At 49.1% G+C, this 22,621-nt stretch overlaps 1 protein-coding gene across 2 annotated transcripts; it reads left to right on the top strand.

The window, feature by feature from the left end:
• The first annotated feature begins 2 nt into the window (after positions 1–2).
• ALOXE3 (arachidonate lipoxygenase 3) lies at positions 3–22,414 on the top strand. 2 transcript variants are annotated; one of them, XM_054689330.1, is made up of 16 exons: positions 3–183; positions 960–1,160; positions 1,743–1,947; positions 3,368–3,449; positions 3,897–4,016; positions 4,352–4,477; positions 7,307–7,410; positions 7,898–8,070; positions 9,079–9,222; positions 9,310–9,513; positions 9,615–9,701; positions 10,258–10,427; positions 11,005–11,126; positions 16,135–16,235; positions 16,805–16,975; positions 21,565–22,414. In XM_054689330.1, exons 2-16 carry the CDS (start codon positions 1,014–1,016, stop codon positions 21,742–21,744), a joined length of 2,136 nt encoding a protein of 711 aa, XP_054545305.1. In that variant the 5' UTR covers positions 3–183; positions 960–1,013; the 3' UTR covers positions 21,745–22,414. The 2 variants fall into 2 exon arrangements, with proteins under 2 accessions (XP_054545305.1, XP_037350088.1); XM_037494191.2 differs by lacking the exon at positions 3–183 and having other exon boundaries at positions 800–1,160.
• Positions 22,415–22,621: the final 207 nt, after the last annotated feature.

The raw sequence follows: 22,621 nt of genomic DNA, 5'->3' as shown, positions 1-22,621 counted from the left end.
AGGAGAGGTTGCTCCCCGGTCCCGGTGATTGAGATCCCAGGCACTCGGGACACTCCCGTTCCCGCCCAAAGGCCCAGGGCGGGCCCGGAGCGTAAAGAATGCCACTTGGGGCCTCCGGACGCAGCAGCTTGGAGTACACTTTGGTCCCGGACCGCCCTGTTACAAAGGAGAGGCTGAGAGGGGGTGTGTCCGAGGCCGGGGTCCCCGAGGGCCGGGTGGGGATGGCGGTGCGGTGTGTGGTGGGCGGTGAGCAGACTTGTTTCCCACCCGCTGCGGTGTGTGTGGATGCGCGTGCGACTCGCCTGCGTGAGTACTCACGTGTGATTTGTGACTAAGCGTGGCTCACCTGTGAGTTGTGATTTCACATGAATGACTCACAAGCAGGAATGCGATACCCTGTACCGAGTTCTCACTGAGAGGAGGGAAAAAAGGGTCTTGGGGGAAGTTTGGGTGGAGAACAGGGTTCAAATGAAACAGTGGACCCCTGACCAGGAGGAGGGCAGCGTCCCAATCATACAGGCATCACCAACTTCTTGTCTGCACCTCAGCATCTGGTCCCTCCCTTCCCAACGCGGCCTCGGCTCCTGATATCCATCTGGGTGAGCCCTGTCCTGCCAGCCAGAGGGACCGGCTGTGCCAGAGGGAAGCAAACAACTATTAGGGCACACAATTGTGGGCGGGGACAGGGAGGCCAAAGTGAGCGAGGACAGAGGCTGGGAGCTTCTAGGAGAGAGAGGGAGAGAGGGAGGGAGGGGGAAGAGAGAGAGAGAGAGAGACAGAGAGAGGGAGGGAGGGGGGAGAGAGAGAGAGAGAGAGAGAGAGAGAGAGAGAGAGAGAGAGAGAGAGAGAGAGAGAGAGAGAGAGAGAGAGGGAGGGAGGGGAGAGAGAGAGAGAGATTGATTCCAAGAACATCCCACAGAAGCTGGGGTTTTCCTCAGGCAGCCCCCCTCCCCCCCCAGGCGGGCTACTGCTGTGGCCAACGTTGCCGAGGGCATCTGTCCTTCCTTTACATCATGGCAGTCTACCGCGTGTGTGTGACCACTGGTCCCTATCTGAGGGCAGGCACAATGGACAATATCTCTGTCACACTGGTGGGCACATGTGGGGAGAGCCCAAAGCAGCTGCTGGATCGCTTGGGCAGGGACTTCGCCACTGGATCGGTGAGTACAGAGGAGAGAGGGGGAAGAGATCCCTGAGGGGCAGAAGATTAGGTAGGAGGAGAGGGTGATTACTTCAGGACTTGTCAAATCCTGCAGAACTCAGAATGGTGATCCCAACCTCCTCACCATCTCCTATGCTGGTCCGTGTTTCCTAGAGATGCCCTACCCAGGCAGGGCTGTGAAGAAGGACTGCTGGGCAGGGAGTCAGGAGAATTCTACTAGTTTCCTAGCTCCATAATTGAAGATAGGCTTTGGACAAGTCGCTTGTCCTTTCTGATCTTAGATTTCCTGATCTCTGGAGATCTGCCTGTCTCTGCAGGCTCCAGGATTGTTTGCTGGTGGCCTGCATAAGGGGGCTGGGTGCCAAGGAGGCAAATGAAAGCCAGAACCCCATTCTATTCACACTCCGAGACTGTGGGGTAGCCTTGGCTGCTTCTGCCTGAATGAAGTGCCCTCTAATTCACACAAAAGCATAGCATTGCTTGGGGAATAGGGATAGCTCAGGTTTTTATGCCAGAATGGGTGAAAGATGGCCCTGGCAGTTCCTTGCCTCTCATGGGCTTGTTCTCTTGGTTTTCTCAGGTGCAGAAGTACAAGGTGCGCTGTTCAGAGGATCTGGGTGAGCTCTTGCTGCTGCGTCTGCACAAGGAACGCTATGCTTTCTTCCGCAAGGATTCCTGGTACTGCAGCTACATCTGTGTCACTGCCCCTGATGGTACCCGTTACCATTTTCCCTGCTATCAGTGGATTGAGGGCTTCTGCACCATAGAACTGCGACCAGGAACAGGTGGGCCAGAGGCAGGAGCCAGTCCTAACATCTTTTGGGATTAGGGGTGGGTTTCCCAGAGTCCAGGATATAAGGAATAGGGTTGGGGTTAGAGTAACTGAACTCAGGACTCCTAACTAGATGCTCTCTGCAAAAAGGGAGCCTCTAGGGACCTCCCCTGGTGGCGCAGCGGTTGAGCACTGGGCTGTGAAGCTGCCTACAGCCTCTGCAGCGCTGGTTCGATCCCCGGCCGCTGGTTCGATCCCCGGCCGCTGGTTCGATCCCCGGCCGCTGGTTCGATCCCCGGCCGCTGGTTCGATCCCCGGCCGCTGGTTCGATCCCCGGCCGCTGGTTCGATCCCCGGCCGCTGGCGACGGTCCCACATGATGGGCAGACCTCTCCCGTAGCGCCCGCTGCTCCCCTCAGCAGTGTATTTCGTCAGTCTGCCTGTTCTGTTTCCTGCTCTGGCTCTGGTGAATTCTCTCACCCTCCCGTGCTTCTGACTGTACCAAGTGCTTGTATAAATAAATAAATATTTAAAAAAAAAAAAGGGAGCCTCTAAAGCTCTGACTTGCAGGAAACTTCTGGGCAGTATTTTCCCCACTGAACACACACAGATACTAGAACACTCATGTGTTCTCGTAGACACAAATACACACAGAGCTCCTTCTACATTTTCCCAGATTGAACTCCTCTGGAGCCCAGAGAGGAAGCAAACTGCAAACTGAGTAATTGGATTTCAACAGGTGGAGGAGCTATCACTGTTTGCAAAATTTAGCTAGAGTGATTGTTTCCACTACTACTGGCTTTTCTGGTATGGATGAAGTCCCTATGAGGTGCTGTTTGGATTCTTTCTTGAATTTGGGAAGCTTGAACTCCTTCAGCTTCTGGATCCCCATTTCTTCTGAACTGTCTGATCTAGAGATGAAAGACGAGGGCTGTTCTGAGTGTTGAGTTGAATCTTAAGGATGAGAGATGGTCATACTAGGTCAAGGTGAAGCAAGTGAACATTACCCCTGGGCCCATAGTGAGTTCTTCAGGGACCTCATCTGAACTCCCATCTATCATCACACCACATCCATTCATCACTTCACAAAATGCATTTGTCCATTGTCCACCAGTCCTTTATCGAATGCATGTTCTGTGCATGGTGACAGGCACCCGGCTAGATGCTGGGAATACAAAAAATGAATACAGTGTGACTTCTGCCTCCAGGGAGTTTACAGTCTTGGAAATGAGATACACATGCAAACATTTAGGAAGATTGATATGACTTCGAGGTGAGGTTGTCTAGAATCCCTCCTACTGATGAATGCACAAAGACCATTGGACATTCACATCGCTGAGGGACTGGGTTCAAGGAGCAGGGGGTTCATGCAAAGCTTGCTGAAGGAGATGTTTGAAAAGAGACTTATATAAGAGTAATTTTTATCCCCCGTAGCAAGAACTATTTGTCAAGACTCCCTTCCACTCCTTCTGGATCACAGGAAACGGGAGCTCCAGGCCCGGCAGGATTGCTACCGGTAGGGATGGCATAATTCGATCTCTTCCCCCATCTTTATCGTGACATCCACCTGAATCAGATTGTTGCTCTGACCTCAGTTCCAACCTTGAGGGCCCAACTCCTATTTGGACCCTCATTTAAACCTAACCACAATCTAATACTGACCCTGAGTCACGACCCAGAATGTCAATTCCAACAAGTATCCCAATACTATCAAGGGATCCCCATTTAACTCCTCCCCACAATTATCATTCTTGTGACCAAGATATCAGAAATGATCCTGGTATTGACCAATCTCAGCCCATCCTCACTTTACCCTTAAACTGGCCATGATCTTAATCTCAGCACAAACCCAACTCTTAACCAGTGGGACATTCATGTCTTCCTCACACACCATCAAGAGCTAAGGCTTCTGTTTCCCCAGTGTTTGATTCTTTACCTCTTACCCTTTCCTTTCTCCTGGAAGCTGGAAGATCTATGCCCCTGGCTTCCCCCGCATGGTGGACGTCAGCAGCTTTGAGGAAATGGAGTCAGACAAGAAATTTGCCTTGACCAAGATGACATCCTGTGCAGACCAGGGTGAAAGGTAGGGGACCAGGACTTGGGATGAAGGTGTAGGGAGGGGCGTGGAGTGAAGGATCTCTTGGGAAGTTGGGGTCCAAGCAATCTGGAAGTCTGGGTCTATGACAAAAGCAGTTTTACTCAAATTTCAGCTGTAAAATGGGCAGGGGTGGCCCCAGGAGTCTGGCAGAGAGGGGGAGGTGGTTTTAGGCCGTGTAGACAGATGCCAGGGAGGAAACAGGAGTTGGGGAGGCCTGGGGATTCTGGGGGAGGAGAGAGGAAAGGATTAGGAGAGTGGGCTGAAGGCCCCTTTCACTGGTTTCTGTCCTTCTGTTCTCCCCCTCCCCCACCCCACTCTAGCAGTGGGAATCGGCACCTGCCTGGCTTCCCCATGAAAATTGACATCCCGTCCCTGCTGCACATGGAGCCCAATATTCGCTACTCGGCCACCAAGACGACCTCTCTGCTCTTCAATGCCATCCCTGCGTGAGGACACTGCCCTCTGTGCTCCTGTCCCTTCTACCCTGTCCCTGTGATGCTCATTTCTGCCCATCATTCTCCCTACTCTCTGCCCACTGTCTCCACCCACCCCCACTTTCTACCTCTCACTCTCTCCCTTTCCTGCCTGCAGCCTTCCCTCTCTGTCCCTTTATCTCCCCTCTCTGTCCCCAGCACCTTCTCTCTCCTCTCAGGCTCCCCCATTTTTATCTATCTCCCCACCACCTCCTCTTTGCTCCTCAGCATACCTTCTCTTTTCATTCCTCAGGTCAATAAAAAGAACTGAGCACCTACTCTGCAAAGCAGGCCCCATTCTGCTGGTGGGACCATGCTGAGTAGGACAGTGAGGCCTGGCCCTCAAATTTTAAGAAGGTGGTCAAGTTTGAACTCCTCAGGTTCAAATCCCAGAACCACTACTTCCTAGCAGTGTAGCCTTGATTTTCACTCAGCTTCTAAGCAGATTCCTCATTTGTAAAATGACCATATTCATATCAACCTCAGAGATTTAGAGGAGAATTAAATGAGATAGGAGCACACCCAGCAGAAAATAATCTCAATAGAAATTACTGAGTGTAGTATGATCTAATTTTCAGCCATGAGAACTCACAGTTCTCTCCGGAGAAGTGTTGGGCAGTTAATTAGCATGGAGGTGCCATTAGCAGCTCAAGTCAACAGCTGAGACTGAGTGTGCCATGGCTGGAGGGGTCCAGTCAATTCTCTGATGCCTTGAGGAGGCAGAGGTCAAAGGGGGCAGGAGGTGGTCTTGGGAAGCTGCAGGATTCAAGCAGGGAGAATGTCTTCGGGCCAGAAGAGCAGTGAGAGGAGGGTGGGTCCTCTCATTTTGTGAGGGAAGTCGGGTGGATTTGGAAGGAGGAGTGCAAGGCTCAGCTGTTACCTGCTCTGTGCATGCTCATTAGGAAGCCCAGAGGAGGCAAAGGCAGGTACTAGAGCCTCATCTGCTGGGCTTGTGTGCCAGAATGATTCTTTAGGAGAAGGGGTGGGGGGTAGGCACATGGGTGGGGCAGGTTGGAGCTCAGGAGTATTCACAGTGAACTGGAGCCCACAGGTAACTAGAGGTGCTTGGGCTTCAGGCCCAGCACCCACTCAAGAAGAGGCCCAGGAAGAGCCAGGGGCCAGAGGGGTTAGCTGAGCTTGTCCTGGGGTTGGTATGTGAGTCCAGGAAGGGGATGGCCTAGGAGACCACTGGGACAGCTGATGTGGGACTCAGGGAGGGGCAGTGGGAAAAGGTGCTCATCTAGGCACTTATGGAGAGGAGGGGGTAGTGCTGGGTTTTGATGAGGAGCAACTGTAGGGTGTTCTGAAGGATGTTTGTGGCAGGACTTGGAGAAGAAAGACCTTTTCTTTCTCCTTTACTGCTACCTTAGCCTCTGCTTTAATGACTGAGCCCCTCCCATTTACCCCCCAACTCCCAGTATTTCACATCCCCCAGCTCTTGACTGGGCTGGAATTCAGCAAGTGCTGTAGAATGAAGAGGAAGTGGCTTGGGTGAACACACAGGAGGTTGGGCTTGTTAGGTCATTAATGTCCCCTTGTCTCCCTACCTTCTCCAGGTGCTCATGTTCTTCATGATACATTGGCTCCCTTACACAGCCTGTCTTATTGACAAATTGCCATGAATATACCTCTTGTATTTTTTAAAAAGATTTATTTATTTATGCATAGAAGAACTGGGGTACAAGCCAGAGGTGTGGGGGGTGAGAGGATTCACCAGAGACAAAGTGGGGAACAGAACAGGCTGATTGACTGAAACACACTGCTGAGGGGAGCAGCGGAAGAGTCGGGAGAGGTCTGCTGCTCCATGTGGGTATCTCCCTGGCCAGGGATCGAACTCATGCTGCAGAGGCTGCAGACAGCTTCGTAGGTTGTGTCTTAACCCCTTGCTCCACCAGGGAGGAACCAAACCTACCTCTTGTATGTTCCATCCCTCCCATTTGACTTAGCCCAACTAGTGAGTAATTATTACGAACTGGGTATGTCGGGCTATGCAGAGCCCAGTCCTGGCCCCACCTAGAGAACCTGTGGTATACTGGGAGGTGATATGAGTACACTGAAATTATAATGTAATACAGGGAGTAATGCACATTTTGTGAAAGAGACACAAAAGGCATGTGCTTTGGTCATGATCAGGCCATGTGACTCCACTCACACATCATCTCAGTTGTACACAGAACAAATGGGTTTAATGGTAGATGGAGAGGCAGGAGATGGCTTTCTAGGAGAAGCACAGCCTGAACAGAGCCATGCACAGGGGGTAAAACTGATTTCATTTCAAACGTTTTTTTCTGATCATAAATAAAAATGCTTATTATAGAAAATCCAAATAGTTTAGACATCCACTAAGTGAAAAGTGCACAGCCTGCTTTTACTAGTCCAGTGTGCAAAGTATATTTGTAATGGTGATGAGAGGGCAGAGGTGGTCCTGTCTAGTCCTCAGCATGGGAAAGAAAGCTGGAAATGCTGGCAAAACCAGCTGGGGAAGGGGAGGCTTCTAGCCATCTTAGCAGCTGGCAGTTGGTCCCATAGGCAGAGGGTTGCCAGCGAAGGTCTAGCAAAAGGTGGAAGCTTGGAGTAAGCAGGTCAGATGAAGATGACTTGTCTGCATCACACAGCTGGATGCCTCACTTTGCTTACACGTGCAGTCTACACTGTCTCTACAGCCTACTGGACTTTTCCCCATGTGAATTGTTGGCACCTCTACTCTGGCCACTGACCTATAACATCATTCCATGCCTCTAGGCTGGGGCAACAATGCCCCTGGCAGCCCCCATGCCCCACCCTGTGCTCCCCTCTCCACAGATCCTTAGGCATGAAGATCCGAGGGCTGCTGGATCGCAAGGGCTCGTGGAAGAAGCTGGATGACATTCGGAATATCTTCTGGTGCAACAAGACCTTCACTTCAGGTATGTAGTGTCAGGCAGATGTCCATCCTTTACCTGACCCACGCTCAGACCCCCTCCGCGCCATGCTGGGAAAGAGCTTTCTTCCAGGCCTCTCAGAGAGACTACTGGTTTCCAGAGGGAGGGGCCCCTGAATTCACTATTGGCAATCTCCCAGGCCCCTCAGGAATCAGGCATCTCACCTCCTCTAGGAGGGGTCAAGAATGGGGGAGTAATGGCAAGGAGACGCTCTGCTTGCCTAGGAGAGATCAGGGGCCCTAACCTAAGGGCTTTGGAGCCAGACATATGTTCAAATCTTCTGCTCAACTGAGCAAGTCACCCTATCTTTTTGACTCTCAGCATCCAGTGTTAAACTGAAGACATAATTATACCTACTTCAGAGGGTTAATAGGAGGAAAATCTGAACCATAGTGATAAGCAAAGGGCTGGTTAGGAGCACGATCTAGGGAAGTACTTTTCAGAACAACTGACCCCCTCTCTTGCTCCCTAGAGTATGTCACAGAGCACTGGTGTGAGGACAACTTCTTTGGGTACCAGTACCTGAATGGCGTCAATCCTGTCATGATCCGTTGCCTCTCAAGCTTGCCCAGCAAGCTACCTGTCACCAATGACATGGTGGCCCCCTTGCTAGGAGAGGGCACCTGCCTCCAGACAGAGTTAGAGGTAGGTGAGGCCCTTAGGAGTTGTCATTAGAGATGGGATGGATGTGGAATGTAAGCATGGACATCAGGGGCTGCTTCAATCTCTAGCCTCATCCTCTGGGCAGATTTATTTATTTATTTATTTATACAAGCACTGGGTACAGTCAGAAGCGTGGGAGGGTGAGAGAATTCACCAGAGCCAGAGCGGGGAACAGGTCAGGCAGACTGACGAAATACACTGCTGAGGGGAGCAGCGGGCGGCAGGAGAGGTCTGCCTGCCATGTGGGACCCTCATCAGGGGCTGGTGATTGAACCAGTGCTGCAGAGGCTGCAGGCAGCTTCGCAGCCCAGAGCTCAACTGCTGCGCCACCAGGGGAGGCCCTGGTTCTATACCTTTTAAGTAGAGCAGATATGGCCGAGAGCAAGATCAGGCTCAGAATGGCTTGAAGCCTGGGATGGAGCCTGGTAAAGTGGTAGGAATGAGCAGTGGCTGCAGTACAGCTTGAAGAAGGAGGCCCTGTTCCAAGGTTTCCAGGATTCCAGGTGCAGAGGCCAGAGAAGGCTATTGTAGGATAGGCAGAGACAGCATGACTAGAGACAGCAGGAACAATCATGGAGAACTAGGAGCTTCCAGGGTATAGAGAGGATGATTTGCCCCTGTCTCTTCCGGGCGGCTAAGCCCTCAGCTTACCTCCAGAAGGCTGGAGATGTGATGGGTAAATTTTCACTGCATGTTGATTTGGTTTTTGATGTCACTTAAGTTGAAAGAGTAGGAAGGATCATGTATGGGGGAGGGGGAGAAGAGGTTGTCTTGTCCAAGCTGGGAAGCCAGGTGAGAAGTTGCACAATGGAGGACTCAGTTGGACCTCATTCCGGACATTCTGGGAAGGGTGGGGTACCCAGCGTTGGCCATTAGTGCAGGCACCTAGCATTATTGAGGCCCTAGCTGGGGTGGGAGTTGGCAGAGAGTGGAGAGTGATGTGGAGTGCGGGTGTGGAGGTCACTCTGAGCCTCTGTGCACCTTCTTCAGAGGGGGAACATCTTCCTAGCGGACTACTGGATTCTGGAGGAGGTTCCTGTCCATTGTCTAAATGGCCGCCAGCAGTACAAGGCCGCCCCGCTCTGCCTGCTGTGGCTCAACCCCCAGGGAGCGTTGTTACCCTTGGCCATCCAGGTGAGTCTGGGGCAGGGTTTGGGGGGGCAGCCTCAGGGGGCACTCTAGTAGTCTTGAGCTTCACCCCTTCCTTATTCTTGGACTCAGCTCAGCCAGGCCCCTGGGCCCGATAGCCCCATCTTTCTGCCCACTGACTCTGACTGGGACTGGCTGCTGGCCAAGACGTGGGTTCGCAACTCTGAGTTCCTGGTGCATGAGAACAACACACACTTTTTGTGCACGCATTTGCTATGTGAGGCCTTTGCCATGGCCACGCTTCGTCAGCTGCCTCTCTGCCATCCTATCTACAAGGTCTGTGTGACAGTGTGGGGCAGGGGGAAGAGGGAGCAGAGGGAACTTGACCTAGGTGATCTCTCTGACCTTTGGCTCCTGTGATCTAATGCCGCTCGCAGCTCCTGCTTCCCCACACTCGCTACACGCTGCAGGTGAACACCATAGCACGTGCCACGCTGCTCAACCCTGAGGGCCTGGTGGACAAGGTGAGGCCTTCTCAGCCCCCACCCTCGCCCCCGAGGCTCCACCCCCTCCTGGGGGCCCACCCCTGAGCACACTTTGCCGTGTCCATAACCCTGTTTGCTCTCCAATTCCACCCCAATGTCCCAGCAGCCCCTTCCCACAAGTCCCGCCCCTCTGCACCAGACTCCTACTTGCCCCGCCCATAAATCCTGTCCTCTGGCAGCTGCCAAATCCCAGCTGTCCACACTGTTCTGACCCTGGTGGGCGGAGAACACCAAAGCCGAGCGAGCGCAGTCCTGCGCTGACCCTGCTCAGGCTCTGGTCTCCCGGTCTCCTGGCATTTAGTTAAGGCTCAGGCTTCCTAGCGAGTTAGCAAATTCTTAAGTTATCTCCTCCGCTCATAGTATGGCCGCGAACTGCACGCTGCATCTGGCTCCTATGGACATTGGATCGGTAGTTTTGGACTTGTTGATTAACTGAAAAAAAAAACCTTCTGCTGAGTCACTAACCCCAGCTGGTCCCCAGCACCTGGGTGGGGGTTGAGATGGCCCGGAGCCAAGCTGTGTGCTGTGTCTTCAGGTCACATCCATCGGAAGACAAGGCCTTCTCTCCCTCATGAGCACGGGTCTGGCCCACTTCACCTATACCGATTTCTGCCTTCCGGACAGCCTGCGGGCCCGCGGCGTTCTCCTCATCCCCAACTACCATTACCGAGACGACGGCCTGAAGATCTGGGGGGCCATTGAGAGGTTCGCTCTTGGGACCCTGCAGACACTCTGGCCCCACCAGGCCTCCTGGCTCAGGCGCAAATGTGCTCCTGTGCTCATGCGGGCTAGGGTGCTGGGGGAGGGTTGGGTGTTCTTAGGCCCGCGTAAGACATTGCAAGGGTGAGAGTTGAGCTTAGAGGTTCCCCTATGAAATGAGAGGTAGCTGTGGGGCCTGGGGTGGAGCTGGGCTGTGTGAGAATACAGCTGAGGAAGGGAAGGAGGGGGTGTCCAGAGGAGTCAGGGCAGGCTTAAGAGCTGGGTGTGCACTGGACCTCCAGGCAGGCTGCCCTTCCTTTCTCTTTGTGCTGAGCGGGAAGGGGACAGCATGAGTTAGGGTCTTCTTAATGCAGAAAGAGCCTCGAGCACCTATGACTCAGAAGTGAGACTTGAGGGAAACCTGGGCACTTAAGTTCCAACTGGACTGGGAGTCCCCATTGAACCCCCAGGAACTCAGTGGACTCTAGCTTTCTTTCCCAGTCTGAGTGGGATTGAGCCCCAATTTTCTGGCCAGGCCTGAGCCCAAGGTTACCACTATAGCACTGACATCTCTTTCCTGCAGCTTTGTCACAGAGATCGTGGGCTACTATTATCCCAGTGACACATCTGTGCAGCAGGATTCAGAGCTGCAAGCCTGGGTCGGCGAGATTTTTGCTCAGGCGTTCCTGGGCCGGGAAAGCTCAGGTATCCCCTCTCTACCTCCCAAGCACAGTCACTCAATGACCAAATGCTCCCCCTGGGTCAGACTTTGAAATATATCCTATTATTAGGCCCCTACAAATGGATGAGGAAGAATCACAAAGAAGTCTGCACAGATAGTAAGTGGCAGAGGCTGGATCCAGAGTCAGTTCCCGCTGGCTCCAAAGCCCTTGTTTCTATCACTTCCTCAACCCATTCATTCATAAGCCCATTCATTCACCTCTGCTTGTTGAGCTCTGTAGGTGGGTCACATCTCGGGCCTCAAAACACACAGGATTCTAGAACCCTGTCTCATCCCCTCTCACCTTACCTGCCAGGTCACCCTTCCAGCCACCAACTTCCCTCACTTCTTTTGGAGTCAGTGAGTGGGTTAATCCTGCTATGTTTAATTCCTCCTCATATATATCTGTCATCTAGCCCAAACTGTCCCCTCTCTTCTGACACTGCCACAGAGGTGTTTGAGACCTGCCAACAGCAGTGGCCCCTCTTAAGCCTCATTTGCTTAACCTCAGCGCCAACTGACTGCCCCAGAAAACCAGCCCTTCCTTAAAATCTTCCCAGGATATATGCTGTTGAACCTCCCACTTCTTCTCAGGCCTCTGCCATCTCCCCATCCCTGTTGTTGGCTTTTTATGGGTCTCTGTCTCTTCTCTACCCCACCCCAATGGAATGAGCCTTTCTCCTCAGTAATTGATTTCAGACTTGAAAATCCTCCAATCCCACATTCCCTGAAGGATTTTCCCTTTCAGCTCTCTCATTGTATCCCTCAAGATCAGCAAATGAAAACTACAAGCCATCCCTCCATCAAATGACCCCTGTCCTTGCTCAGGTTATACAGCCTATTGCATTCTTCAGAGGCATGTCCCTAGTGCCAATGTACTATGCCGTCTGCTCTTCAGGCACTGAGAAATGCAGAAGAGGCCTCTCTATCTGGGTGTAGTGGAGGAAAAGGAAAAGTTCAAAGAGGCAGAAATGTTCACCCTCCAATTCCCCCAGTCCTGGCCTGATGGTGTCATGCCTGGTAGCCTCCTGAGGAGCTCCTCTTACAGGACAGGGAGAGGGGCACCCCAAAGCCCCCAAACCTGCCTGCTCTAAACAGTTTCTGCCATCCACTGCAACAAGACAAAACATACCCTAGTGCTTAAGACCGTCAATGGAAAGGAACTTTAATACAATTAGTGTGCAATACAGAAAAGGGGAAGCATAGAGTTTCCAAATCCAGCAGCCAAAGTTTCTTCTCCTCTTGTGGTTAAATACCCAGCCAAACAGAGTTGGCCCAAAGCAGGGCCTCTGAGGCCTGAGAGCCTGCCACAAGTCTAAGTCACCTCCTGGTGGAGACCCATAGAAAAGGGTCAGAAACAGCCACACGAGTCTGGAAGGAAAAGAGCAAAATCAAAATCAAGATCTATACTGCTATTGTTAACCTCCCCCATGGGTCTCTCACCCACATCTGCTTCAACCCATGCAGGACCAAGAAGCAAGTGCAGCTTCTTCACGTCTCTCTGCTCCATGTGCCTCCGCCAGTTCTCCTTCTAGCTCTCCATCCTGCTTCCCCTTCCCTAGCCTCCTCTCTTAGCTTCTTCTCTCTGCTCACCTCTACCCTCCCTTGGGTGGGGCAGGGAACTTGGAACCTCCCTTTTTCCTGGGGACCACCCTGTTACACTCCTGTGTGGTGACACCCAGGAGGGAAGGATGGTCTCAGGTTACCTGTGAACAGAATGAAAATCTGTTATAGTCCTATTCATAATGGGCCCAGAGGCTTTGTTTAATAAACAAAAACCAGAACAAAAAAAAAAACCACGGAAAGTAGAGATACAATGAACACCCATCTACTCACACCAGTTTCAACAGTTGCTAATACCTTACCATATTTGATTAGTCTGTGGCTTTTATTTATTATTGCATTCTTTTAAGTAAATTACATACATTTTATATTTTACTCTTAATGACCATGTCTCTCAAAAATGATGCTTTTGTACATACCTACGGGACTGTCATCACACTCAACAAAATTGACAATAATTTCCAGCATCACCCTTTTATCTATATATTTCATATTCAAATTTCCTCACTTGGCCCATTTTCTGATTTTTTGATCCTTTTGATTCTGGAGCCAGCTAAGGATCATAGGATACACTTGTTTGACTCTAAAGTTTCTTTACGTTTAAGATGCTCCGCCCCCCTCAAATTACATGACAGCTGAACAGGACTATTGAAAAGCCAGGACTAGTTCTGCAGAATGTCTCACCTTCCCAATTTACCTAATTACTTCCTCATGACATTATTCATCTGGCTTCTCTATCCTTTGTGATTTTTTTTGTCAGCCAGAAGTAATATCTGAAGGTTGAATGTTTGGGGCAAGAATGTTTCTCAGGTGATGCTAGGTCCTCCCTGTTGCATCATATTGGAGGCACCTAATGCCAGCTCCTCTCACTATTAGGGATGCCAACAGTGATGTCTGGGTTAAGGTGGTGACAGTCAGCTCTCTTTTGGATCATTTAAAGGGTGACCACTCCCTGAGCTAATCATGAGTGACTCTGGCTCTGACCTCTGCCAGAGCAGTTATTCTTCTAAATTATTAAAAAATAATTCATTAAGGGGGCGGGGAAAGGAAGGGTTAGGGTCAAAATAAGGGGGGGTGCAATTGTATGGGAAATATAACCAAAATGAAAATGCATACATTGTGCAAAAAATGAAAAATGATGTAAGAATTATATAAAATAAAATATTAAATAAATAAATAAAATATGCACTGTAGGGACATAAAATAAACTGAAAAATTCATTAAAATTCATTAATTAATTAATGAGGGCAAGCGCACTCATTAATCTCAGTCAATATGGCTTTGCTTCCATATTTCAAGGGAATATCAAACAATATGAGCCCCAGAAAAATTCCCATAGATGGTCTGACTTCTTTGCTTTTTTATTCTTAGTCCTCCAGATTAGAATATCAACTGCAAATGGAATAATCAGAAAATTCCCACATCCCCACCAGGCCAGTAGCCAGTCCTCTCCCCAAGACCTCTGTCTTCTGTTGCATCAGCTTCTCTCCAGCCACCCTGACTCCACTCCTCAGAGCCATCTTTGACTCATGTTCTTCTTTCCCTAAATGCAGCTGGGTGGCTAATCCCTATTGTCCCCATCATTTCCCATTGTCACCACCCTAGTTCCAGTCCTCACACTACTCCTGCATTGCGGCAGCTGTTTCTCAAACCTATCCCACTTCTTCCCACCTCAGCCAGCGGGGCCACCACCCTGATAATCGTCTAAATAGTGCCCAGAAACCACCTGGACTGGCACACCACGGCAGCCTCACCGGCACTAAGTGCCCTCCCTGATCCCTCACCTGTGCTCTGTTCCTTCCCTTCCTGGTTTCTTACCCTCCTGTGCAGTTACTTCATTCAAGTGAATCATTAGTGGGCTCTTCATATTTAGTAAGTATCATTCTAGGTGCTGGGGTTCAGCAGCAATTTGACAACAATAATCCTGGCCTTCTTGCAACTCAACATTCTTACAGGGAGATATAGGTAATATCTGTATAATAAATACAAATTTTAAAAATGGCAAGTGGCTATGAATGCTAAGAATGAAACAGCATCAAGGGATATGTTGAGTGAGGTAGGAGGATTATTTCAGATCAGTGATCAGGGAGAGCCTTTAGGAGGAAGTGATGTTTGAGTAGAGATGTGGAGGAAGTGAAAGAGCTCAGTGCTGTGGATAACTGAAGTAAGAATGTACAGGTAGAGGGTGTAATTAGTGTAAAGGCCCTGAGAGAGCATGGTGGTGGTTTGAGGACTCTCAGGAAGGCCTTTGTGGCTGGAGGGAGTGAGAGCAAGTAAGCAGGTAAGGAAATGAAGTCAGAGAAGGAGCAAGAGCCAGATCAAGTAGGGCCACAGGGAGGCAAGTGAAGTCCTTAGAGGGTTTTAGCAAGTGATGACATAATTGGATTTTTGATTCTAAAGGACCACTCAGCCTAGCATGTGAACAGACTGACAGGGCCAAGGAAGGAAGCAGGAGGATTCTCCAGGAGTGAGATAATGGACACTAGGGTTGGGGAGATGAGATTGGCTTTTGCAAATATTTACTGATATATGCAGGATGAGTAAAGAGAATGAGTGCATGGATTCTGGCCTGAGTGACCACCTCAGGGATACTGAAATAGGATCACTGTGGGAGGGACAGGTTTGGGGAGTCAAGCATGAGGTTTTAGAAATACTGTATTTGGGGATGTCTTCTAGACTCTCAGGTAGCCGCTGCAGATTTAGGCCCACTGATGAGCCTAAGAGTTCAGGGGAAATTGGATATGTGAACTGGGGTATCATTAGTCAGGGGGCGGTGGTTAAAACCACAGACTTGGATGAAACCAGTGAGGTTAAGAAAGAAGAGGATGTAGGTCAGCACCTGACAATGCCTTCCTTTGTCAACTTTTTCCCACTCACTCACACACACTTCAACTCAGGAAGTTTCTCCTTCTCTTTCTTCAGGAAAGTCTCCCTAGCCATGCTAGCCACACTGTCTGTTTCCACCTTGCCTGCCATCTCCTCAAAGAGCTAAGCCCTGGCCTTAGAGCTTCCTTCCGCTCCCACCCCTGTGAGCTTATGAGTAACATGACCTGCAAATGGGTGCTCAGACAAATCTTGATAAACTGGGTATTATTAAATCATGAAGTGCTAATAAGGGCTGCAGTTAGGGAGAGGCAGCTTGTCTTTTGTTTCCTCCTGGCTCCCCCTTTGTGAGCTCTGCAGGCTCAACATTTTCTGGTCTGATGCCAGTTCCCAGCGCCTATCCTGACTCCCTCTAGAGACCACAAACTGTGGCGATGACCATCCCTAACCTCAGTCCAACCCTAACCTTAGATTAAAGACAGTGGTGGCCAAATGTTCAGCTGTCACTTCCTCACTCTCCCCCTGTGGTGAGCCCCAGCCCTGAGCTGCCCCTAGGAATCCAGCCTTCTTCATCCACACACCTTCTTCCCTTCCTCTCACACCCAGGCTTCCCACGCAGCCTGGACACTCCAGGAGAGCTGGTGAAGTTCCTCACTGCAATCATCTTCAACTGTTCCGCCCAGCATGCTGCTGTCAACAGTGGGCAGGTGAGGCTGCAGAAGGCAGGCTTGGGTGGGGGGGTGTCACTGGGCCATGCAGAGTTAGTTTCAGCAATGGACATGAGGCCAGCATTTGGGTTGAGAGCATGGGTGGGTCCGGGCTGGGCTGGGTTTATGATTAGGGCTGGAGTTGGAGTGGTGACTGGGTGGAGTGAATGACAGGCACCGGATGGTGATTGGGGTGGAGCTGCATCCTAGGTTGTAGTGGTGACTCTAGTTGGTGCTGTGCAGGGAGTAGAACTTACGGAATCAGTGCTTAGGACCTGGCTAGGTAGAACATCAGTGTGTGGCATGCCAGCCCAAACCCCTTTCCTAGGGTGACCTCCTCTCTGGGATCTCCTCCTTCTTTAGTGACTCATTCATTCCTGGAACATTGGGCAGGAGTGCCAAGGGGTGAGCCAGGCTTCTGCACCTCTTCTGGAACTTTCTACCCTATACTCCTCTGCCTCTTCCTCTTCCAACTGCTAGGACTGGGATGGAGGAGCAGGGTCAGAGATGACCACAAGGTCCTCCCACTCTGGCCAGCTGACTACTTGGACGGGGGGATGTCTCCACAGCATGACTTTGGTGCCTGGATGCCCAATGCCCCATCATCCATGAGGCAGCCCCCTCCCCAAACCAAGGGCACCACCACCCTGAAGAGTTACCTAGACACACTCCCGGAAGTGAACATCACCTGTAACAACCTTCTCCTCTTCTGGTTGGTCAGTCAAGAGCCCAAGGACCAGGTGTGTATATGTGGTAGGGTGGGGTGGGAGTCAGTATTTCTGGGGTCTAGGCAGTGGAGGTGTTAGGCTATTTTTGGGACAAGGGGGGCTTGAGGAGACTATTGGCATTTATGCCCATTGCCAATCTGCCTAGGGTTCTTCAGCTCGATAGTTGTTCCAAAAGGTGTACGCTAAAGCAAATACCAGTTTAGTGGCTGGGGCACAATTTCTATCCAGTTCACCAGTTTATAAATCCATCCCCCTATCCGCCCATCCAGCCAGTCAACCATTTATTCATCTGTCAGCCATTCATCAGCTACTCATCCATTCATCCAACATTCAACTCACATTTGCTGCTTACCTCCCATTGATCAGTACTGTGTTGGGCACCAAGCATATAAAATTGAGTGAGGCTTTCTTACTTTCAAGCATCCCATGGCCTAGTTGAGGAGACACACAAGGAACAAAAAAGGGCACCGCCTTTTATAGGAATTATTTATGTATTAATTCTTCTATTCAATATGTACTTAAGCACCTGCCTGGTGGACAAATATGAATCCTGTTCTTGTGAGCTTATAGTCAAGTGACAGAGGTAAGAATGAGACCCATGTAGAACTGGAACTAGTCTGGCAAACCCTGGAAGTTTTCTTGGAGAGAGTGACATCTGAAAGCTGAAATCTGTGGTACAAGTAGGAGTTAGGCAGACAAAAGAGGGACAGAGTTCCTTTCAAGGCAGAGGGAGGGACATGTCCAAATGAAATGAACTGAAGGCAAGAGTCCACTGGTGTATCTGTACGACCACAGTTGATTCAGTGCTGGCACAGTATTCATTCAGAGGACAATGGGGGAGCCATTGAGTTTCCTGCCTGGGGTAACATGACTAAATTTGTGTTTTAGCAAGGATGCTCCATGACAGTGCAGATGGATGAGAGGGACAATTTTGAGGCAGGAAAGATAGCAACGAGGCTGTTTCTAGGCTGGGTCAGGAGAGCAGCCCTTTAATTGCCAATTACCATCATTATCATTCATATATTGGGTTATATCCGTCATGCCTCTGCCCTCCAGATCTGTTCCCAAGTTCTCTGATGTTACATGAATGTCCCCTTTTCTCACTCTTGACTCCCTTTCATGTGAGAGAAAGATTACAGATATTTGATTTTCCCAACAAGTCTTGACATACCATTTCATACCCTGGAATTGCCTGGAACTCATTCTTGGTGCCTCCTCTTTCCTGGCCTCCAAATCTCCTAAAGATTTGGAGACATTAATTTCTGTCCCTATAAAGGAAGCCTCTCTCTGCTTTTTGCCTACTCACATACAACTTTGCTCTATATTGCTCTCCATACAATCACGTCATACTTCTGGATACCACATGTGTGGGCTTTTTCTATCACACAAAGCAGTTCTCAGACACCAGATTGGTGTCCTACAATTTAACTCAATTCTGACCTATCTACCTGGGGATAGCATCAGATCCCACAGGTAAAGGGCCATAAGACTGGTCCCCTCACCCCCTTCAGATGATAATCATAAGCCCAGGTTGTATCTGTGCTTCTGACCAATCAATCAGCTATAAATCATTGTTTTCTAGGACCTCCTCCTCAGTTCCCATCATTTGCTAGAATGGTTCATAGGACTCAGGAAAAGAGTTTACCAACTGGATTACTGATATATTATAAATTATGCAAATCAGGAAAAGCCAGATGGAAGAGATGCAGAGGGCAAGGGGAGGAGTGCCGAGGAGGCACTGCCTCTGGTCACTTCACCTTCCCAGGGCCTCCACGTGTTCACCAATCTGGAAGCTCCCCAAACCTGTGTTTTTGGGTTTCTTCTGCACATGATCTTAGCCAAAAGGCCGAGAAGTGATTTTTAGATTTCTTCTGGAAGCTTCGTTACATAGGCAAGAATGATTAAGTCAGCAATCATTGGGAATTAATTCAATCTCCAAGCCCTCCCCTCCACAGACATCTGGGATGGGTTGGGGGAGGCCAAACTGTTCTAATCTTTTAATCACAGGGTTATTTTCCCTGGCAACCAGCCCCACATCCTTGCCTCCTTCTGGGCTTTCTAGAAGTCACCTCGTTAACAAATTCAGGTGTGGTTGAAAGTGATTTGTTATAAAAAACAAAAGATACCTTTAACACTCTTATCACTTACAAATTTCCAAGCTCTGTGCCGGGGACTGCATCAAGTAGCTATTTATATTTTATCTAAATTTATAATTTATATTAAATTATATTTATATTTATAATAGTAAATATATTTCTTCCATATTCAATGTTACATGTTACATACTCAAGTGTGTATGTCTCATTATAAATCACAATATGAAAGTCATGGCAGGAGATGAGAGGCAAGAGGATTAGGGTAGAGGGTTCTTTCCGCATAAGCCAGTGGGAAGTTTAACCTGGAAAATTCTAATAACAGCAGTTGTCACTTATTGAGAATCTACCATGTCTTATTCATTAAATAAGTTATGTTTTGTACACTATTATAAAATACAAAATAGATGAGTATGTATTTTGAAAATGCTTAATACAATGCCTGGCAGTAATTCCATTTTTGTGGAGGAGAAAACTGAGGTTCAGAGACTGAGCAATTTGTTCAGGTTTACACAGTAAGTAGAATTTGAATCCAGGCTGTCATATTTCTGTGTTCTCCTTTGATGGCTACACTATAGTTTCAGACATAAAAGAGGTGCTTTGAGAAGAGCAATAAATTTAGGAAGCCATAGATAATTCTAATTAAGATAAAAGAGAGAACATAAATGCACTATATTAGGAAACAGACAAGGCTTATTGCCACAAATGTAAAGATTGAAAAAATTAGAAGGGCCTCCTTGGTGGCCTAGGGGTTAAGTCTCAGTGCTATCACCACTACTGCCTGAGTTTGATCCCAGCCAGGGAGCTAACCCACATACAGCACAGCAGACCTCTCCTGGCTCGTCTGCTGCTCCCCTTAGCAGTGTATTTTAGTCAGTCTGCCTATTCTGCTCCCCACTCTGTCTCTGGAGAATTCTCTCACCCTTCCCACCTCTGGCCTACACCCCAGTTCTTCTATGCAAAAAAAAAAAAAAAAAAAAAGAAGAAGAAGAAGAAGAAGAAAATACTACTTACCATTTTTTGGAAATCTAGATGAAGCAATGGATTACTAGGAAAACATGACCAAAAGTTAACGTCAGAAGAGATGAACATCATATGTAAATGGAAAAAGTTGTAAAAGATCTGGCAACTTTCCCAGGAAAGAGAAGTTCTACTAAACCTTTAAGGAACAAATTATTCCTATATCATTCAAACTTCTTGAAAGCAGAGAAGAAACTAGATGCCTCCCAAGTTATTTTACTGAGTTACATTTTACTGAGAAAGAAAGTGCTCTAGAGGAGGGAGATGGGTCTCAGGTGCAGGGTTCCAGTCCCAGATCCACACGGACACCTCTGTGGCCTTAGAAACATAAAGGGGCATCTCTTTGCCTCAGTTTCTTCCTCTGTAAATGAGAATCATCAGAGTACTTGTCTCACAGGATTGTTGTTCCATCGGGCTAGTCCATGTAAAATGCTTTCAACATATTCACTGTATCAGGAAAATAAAATTAAAATACCAACTCTTAAAAATCTATCAGCAGCCAATAAAGACCAATAGTAAATAATAAAATGATAATATATCATGACAAGTCTAGTTTATTCTAAGAATGAAAGGAATGGAAGGTTGATTCAACCTTATGAAATCTAACAATAAAATTTATTACATCAATAAAGAAACACCATATAATCATCTCAGTATGTGCTGATAGAACATTTGATGAGTGAACAGTCATTACTAATAAAAACTCAGTAAAAATGAAACTCCTTCATGGAGTTTTGCTAAAAAGTATAGTCCATAGAACAAAAGAAAATACTTGGGGTGGAACATTAGAGGTCTCCTCTTTAGTCAGGGGACAGTTATGGTGTATGATGGTTTAATTACTGGTGACCCCATGACCCCAAAAACTGAAGGTGAGGAGGCTGGTGTGGTCATGGGTGGCTTTGACAGAAGTTCACTGTGATTCTTCTTGATTGCGGTTGTCTGTGATGTGTATGTGGCAGTGTGTGGTGATGTTTCATTGTGTTGGCAGAAGTTTCATTGTGTTGATTATTTGGGATGATGCTTCAGAACTGGTTTCTTCAGGGACTGAATTTTGTGAAAAGGTGAGGCAATAGATGCAGTCTTGAACAGACTCTGGCGTGTGTTTGCTTGACATCAGTTGTGTTATGCATGGGGTTGTGTTCTTTCAGGTCAAAGCACAGTGGCGCAGGCAATGGAAGGGACTTTTTAATCCTACCATCTCTACTTAGCTGATACAGAAACTGAGTCTCACATAGTCACAGTCGCACACAGAAGGCTACCAGCAGAGGGAGCACTAAGCTGAGGTGCCTTTCTGGCCCCCACTGCGCAGGCTGCTCTGTGTCAGCTTGCCCGCACTGGTGGTTTGGATTGCGGTTTGTGTTTACAGTAACTATAGCTGACTCATGCCATCAGAAGCCACCTTGACTGTATCTGTTGGCAAGTGTGGTCCTTCACTATTCTCCATCCCATCCTGAGCATCATCCTGACCCTGTACCCATTTTCTCCCAGCGGCCCCTAGGCACCTACCCAGACCAGCACTTCACCGAAGAGGCCCCACAGCAGAGCATTGCTGCCTTTCAGAGCCGCCTGGCCCAGATCTCAAAGGAAATCCAGGAGCGGAATCAGAGCCTGGCGCTGCCCTATGCCTACCTGGACCCGCCCCTCATCGAGAACAGTGTCTCCATCTAGCCCCCTCCTCTGCACACCCCGGAAAAAAAGGCCCAAACATGAGGAGGGCCAGCTTCTCAGGGTCTGCCAGGCCCTTCCATCCTCTGTGTTCTCAGTCAGCGTGAACCTTCTCTGAACAAGAGAACCTTTTCCACCAAAGAGCCCTGAGCTGTGAGGGACCAGTATGTCCAGGATGAGAAGCTGCTGACTACAGACAAATGTACAACAGGCCCCTCCAAAAGGAAGGAGCCTCAACTCCCCCTGCCCACTCTGGCCAGCCTCCCAATCTCATCTCCTGTGAAAATCTACCTCCTCCCAAGGGGACCCCCAGCTTGGGACTCCTTCCCAATTCTCCCCATCCCGCAAAACGTTCTCCTACCTTGCCTTTTTTTCCACTTTCTTCTAAGCCTAGGACCAACCAAACTAGCTTCCTTCTCTGGAAGAACCTGGTAACAGGGTAAGAAAGGATGTGTGCCCTAGATTGGCTATGTGGTCCCCTTTGATCCCAGCAGTTTAAAGGGTGGGTTGGAACTAGAACCCAGTTTATCTGGACCTCTAGCTATTGTTCTCAGGGACAGGCATCCTGGACTGAATATGTATGGGGTGTCTCTCCCCAGCTTTTGTCATATCCCAGGATCGTCTCTCCTACCCTTTTACTTTTTGTCCTTGAGCCCAGTGAGTTCAATAAATATTATAGACATATTTGGCTCCCATTTCATTTGTTTTGGTGTGTGTGTGGAGGGGGGCTAGGTAGGTGATTGGGAGAGTGGGGTTCCCAGGGGAGAAGGAAAGAGCAGAGTGAGTCTCTGGATCAGTTTTTCTGGAGACAGGAAGCCTCCCAGCTCAACCCACTGCCTAGCCAGTCCCTACATTCCTGCCTTCACCTCCCTGTGTGTGT

Source organism: Talpa occidentalis, unplaced genomic scaffold (assembly GCF_014898055.3).
Source record: "Talpa occidentalis isolate TD23 unplaced genomic scaffold, MPIMG_talOcc4v2.1 talOcc4.7, whole genome shotgun sequence".
Lineage (NCBI taxonomy): Eukaryota > Metazoa > Chordata > Mammalia > Eulipotyphla > Talpidae > Talpa > Talpa occidentalis.
The sequence above is the reverse complement of the archived record's forward strand: the minus strand, read 5'-3'. Positions and strand labels throughout refer to the sequence as shown.

Excerpts from the sequence above, each read along its gene's own strand:
- ALOXE3 (XM_054689330.1), top strand. The coding sequence starts at position 1,014 with ATGGCAGTCTACCGCGTGTGTGTGACCACTGGTCCCTATCTGAGGGCA. Across the intron at positions 7,411-7,897 it reads CAACAAGACCTTCACTTCAG|AGTATGTCACAGAGCACTGG; the intron begins GTATGTAGTGTC and ends CTTGCTCCCTAG. Across the intron at positions 9,702-10,257 it reads CTGAGGGCCTGGTGGACAAG|GTCACATCCATCGGAAGACA; the intron begins GTGAGGCCTTCT and ends CTGTGTCTTCAG.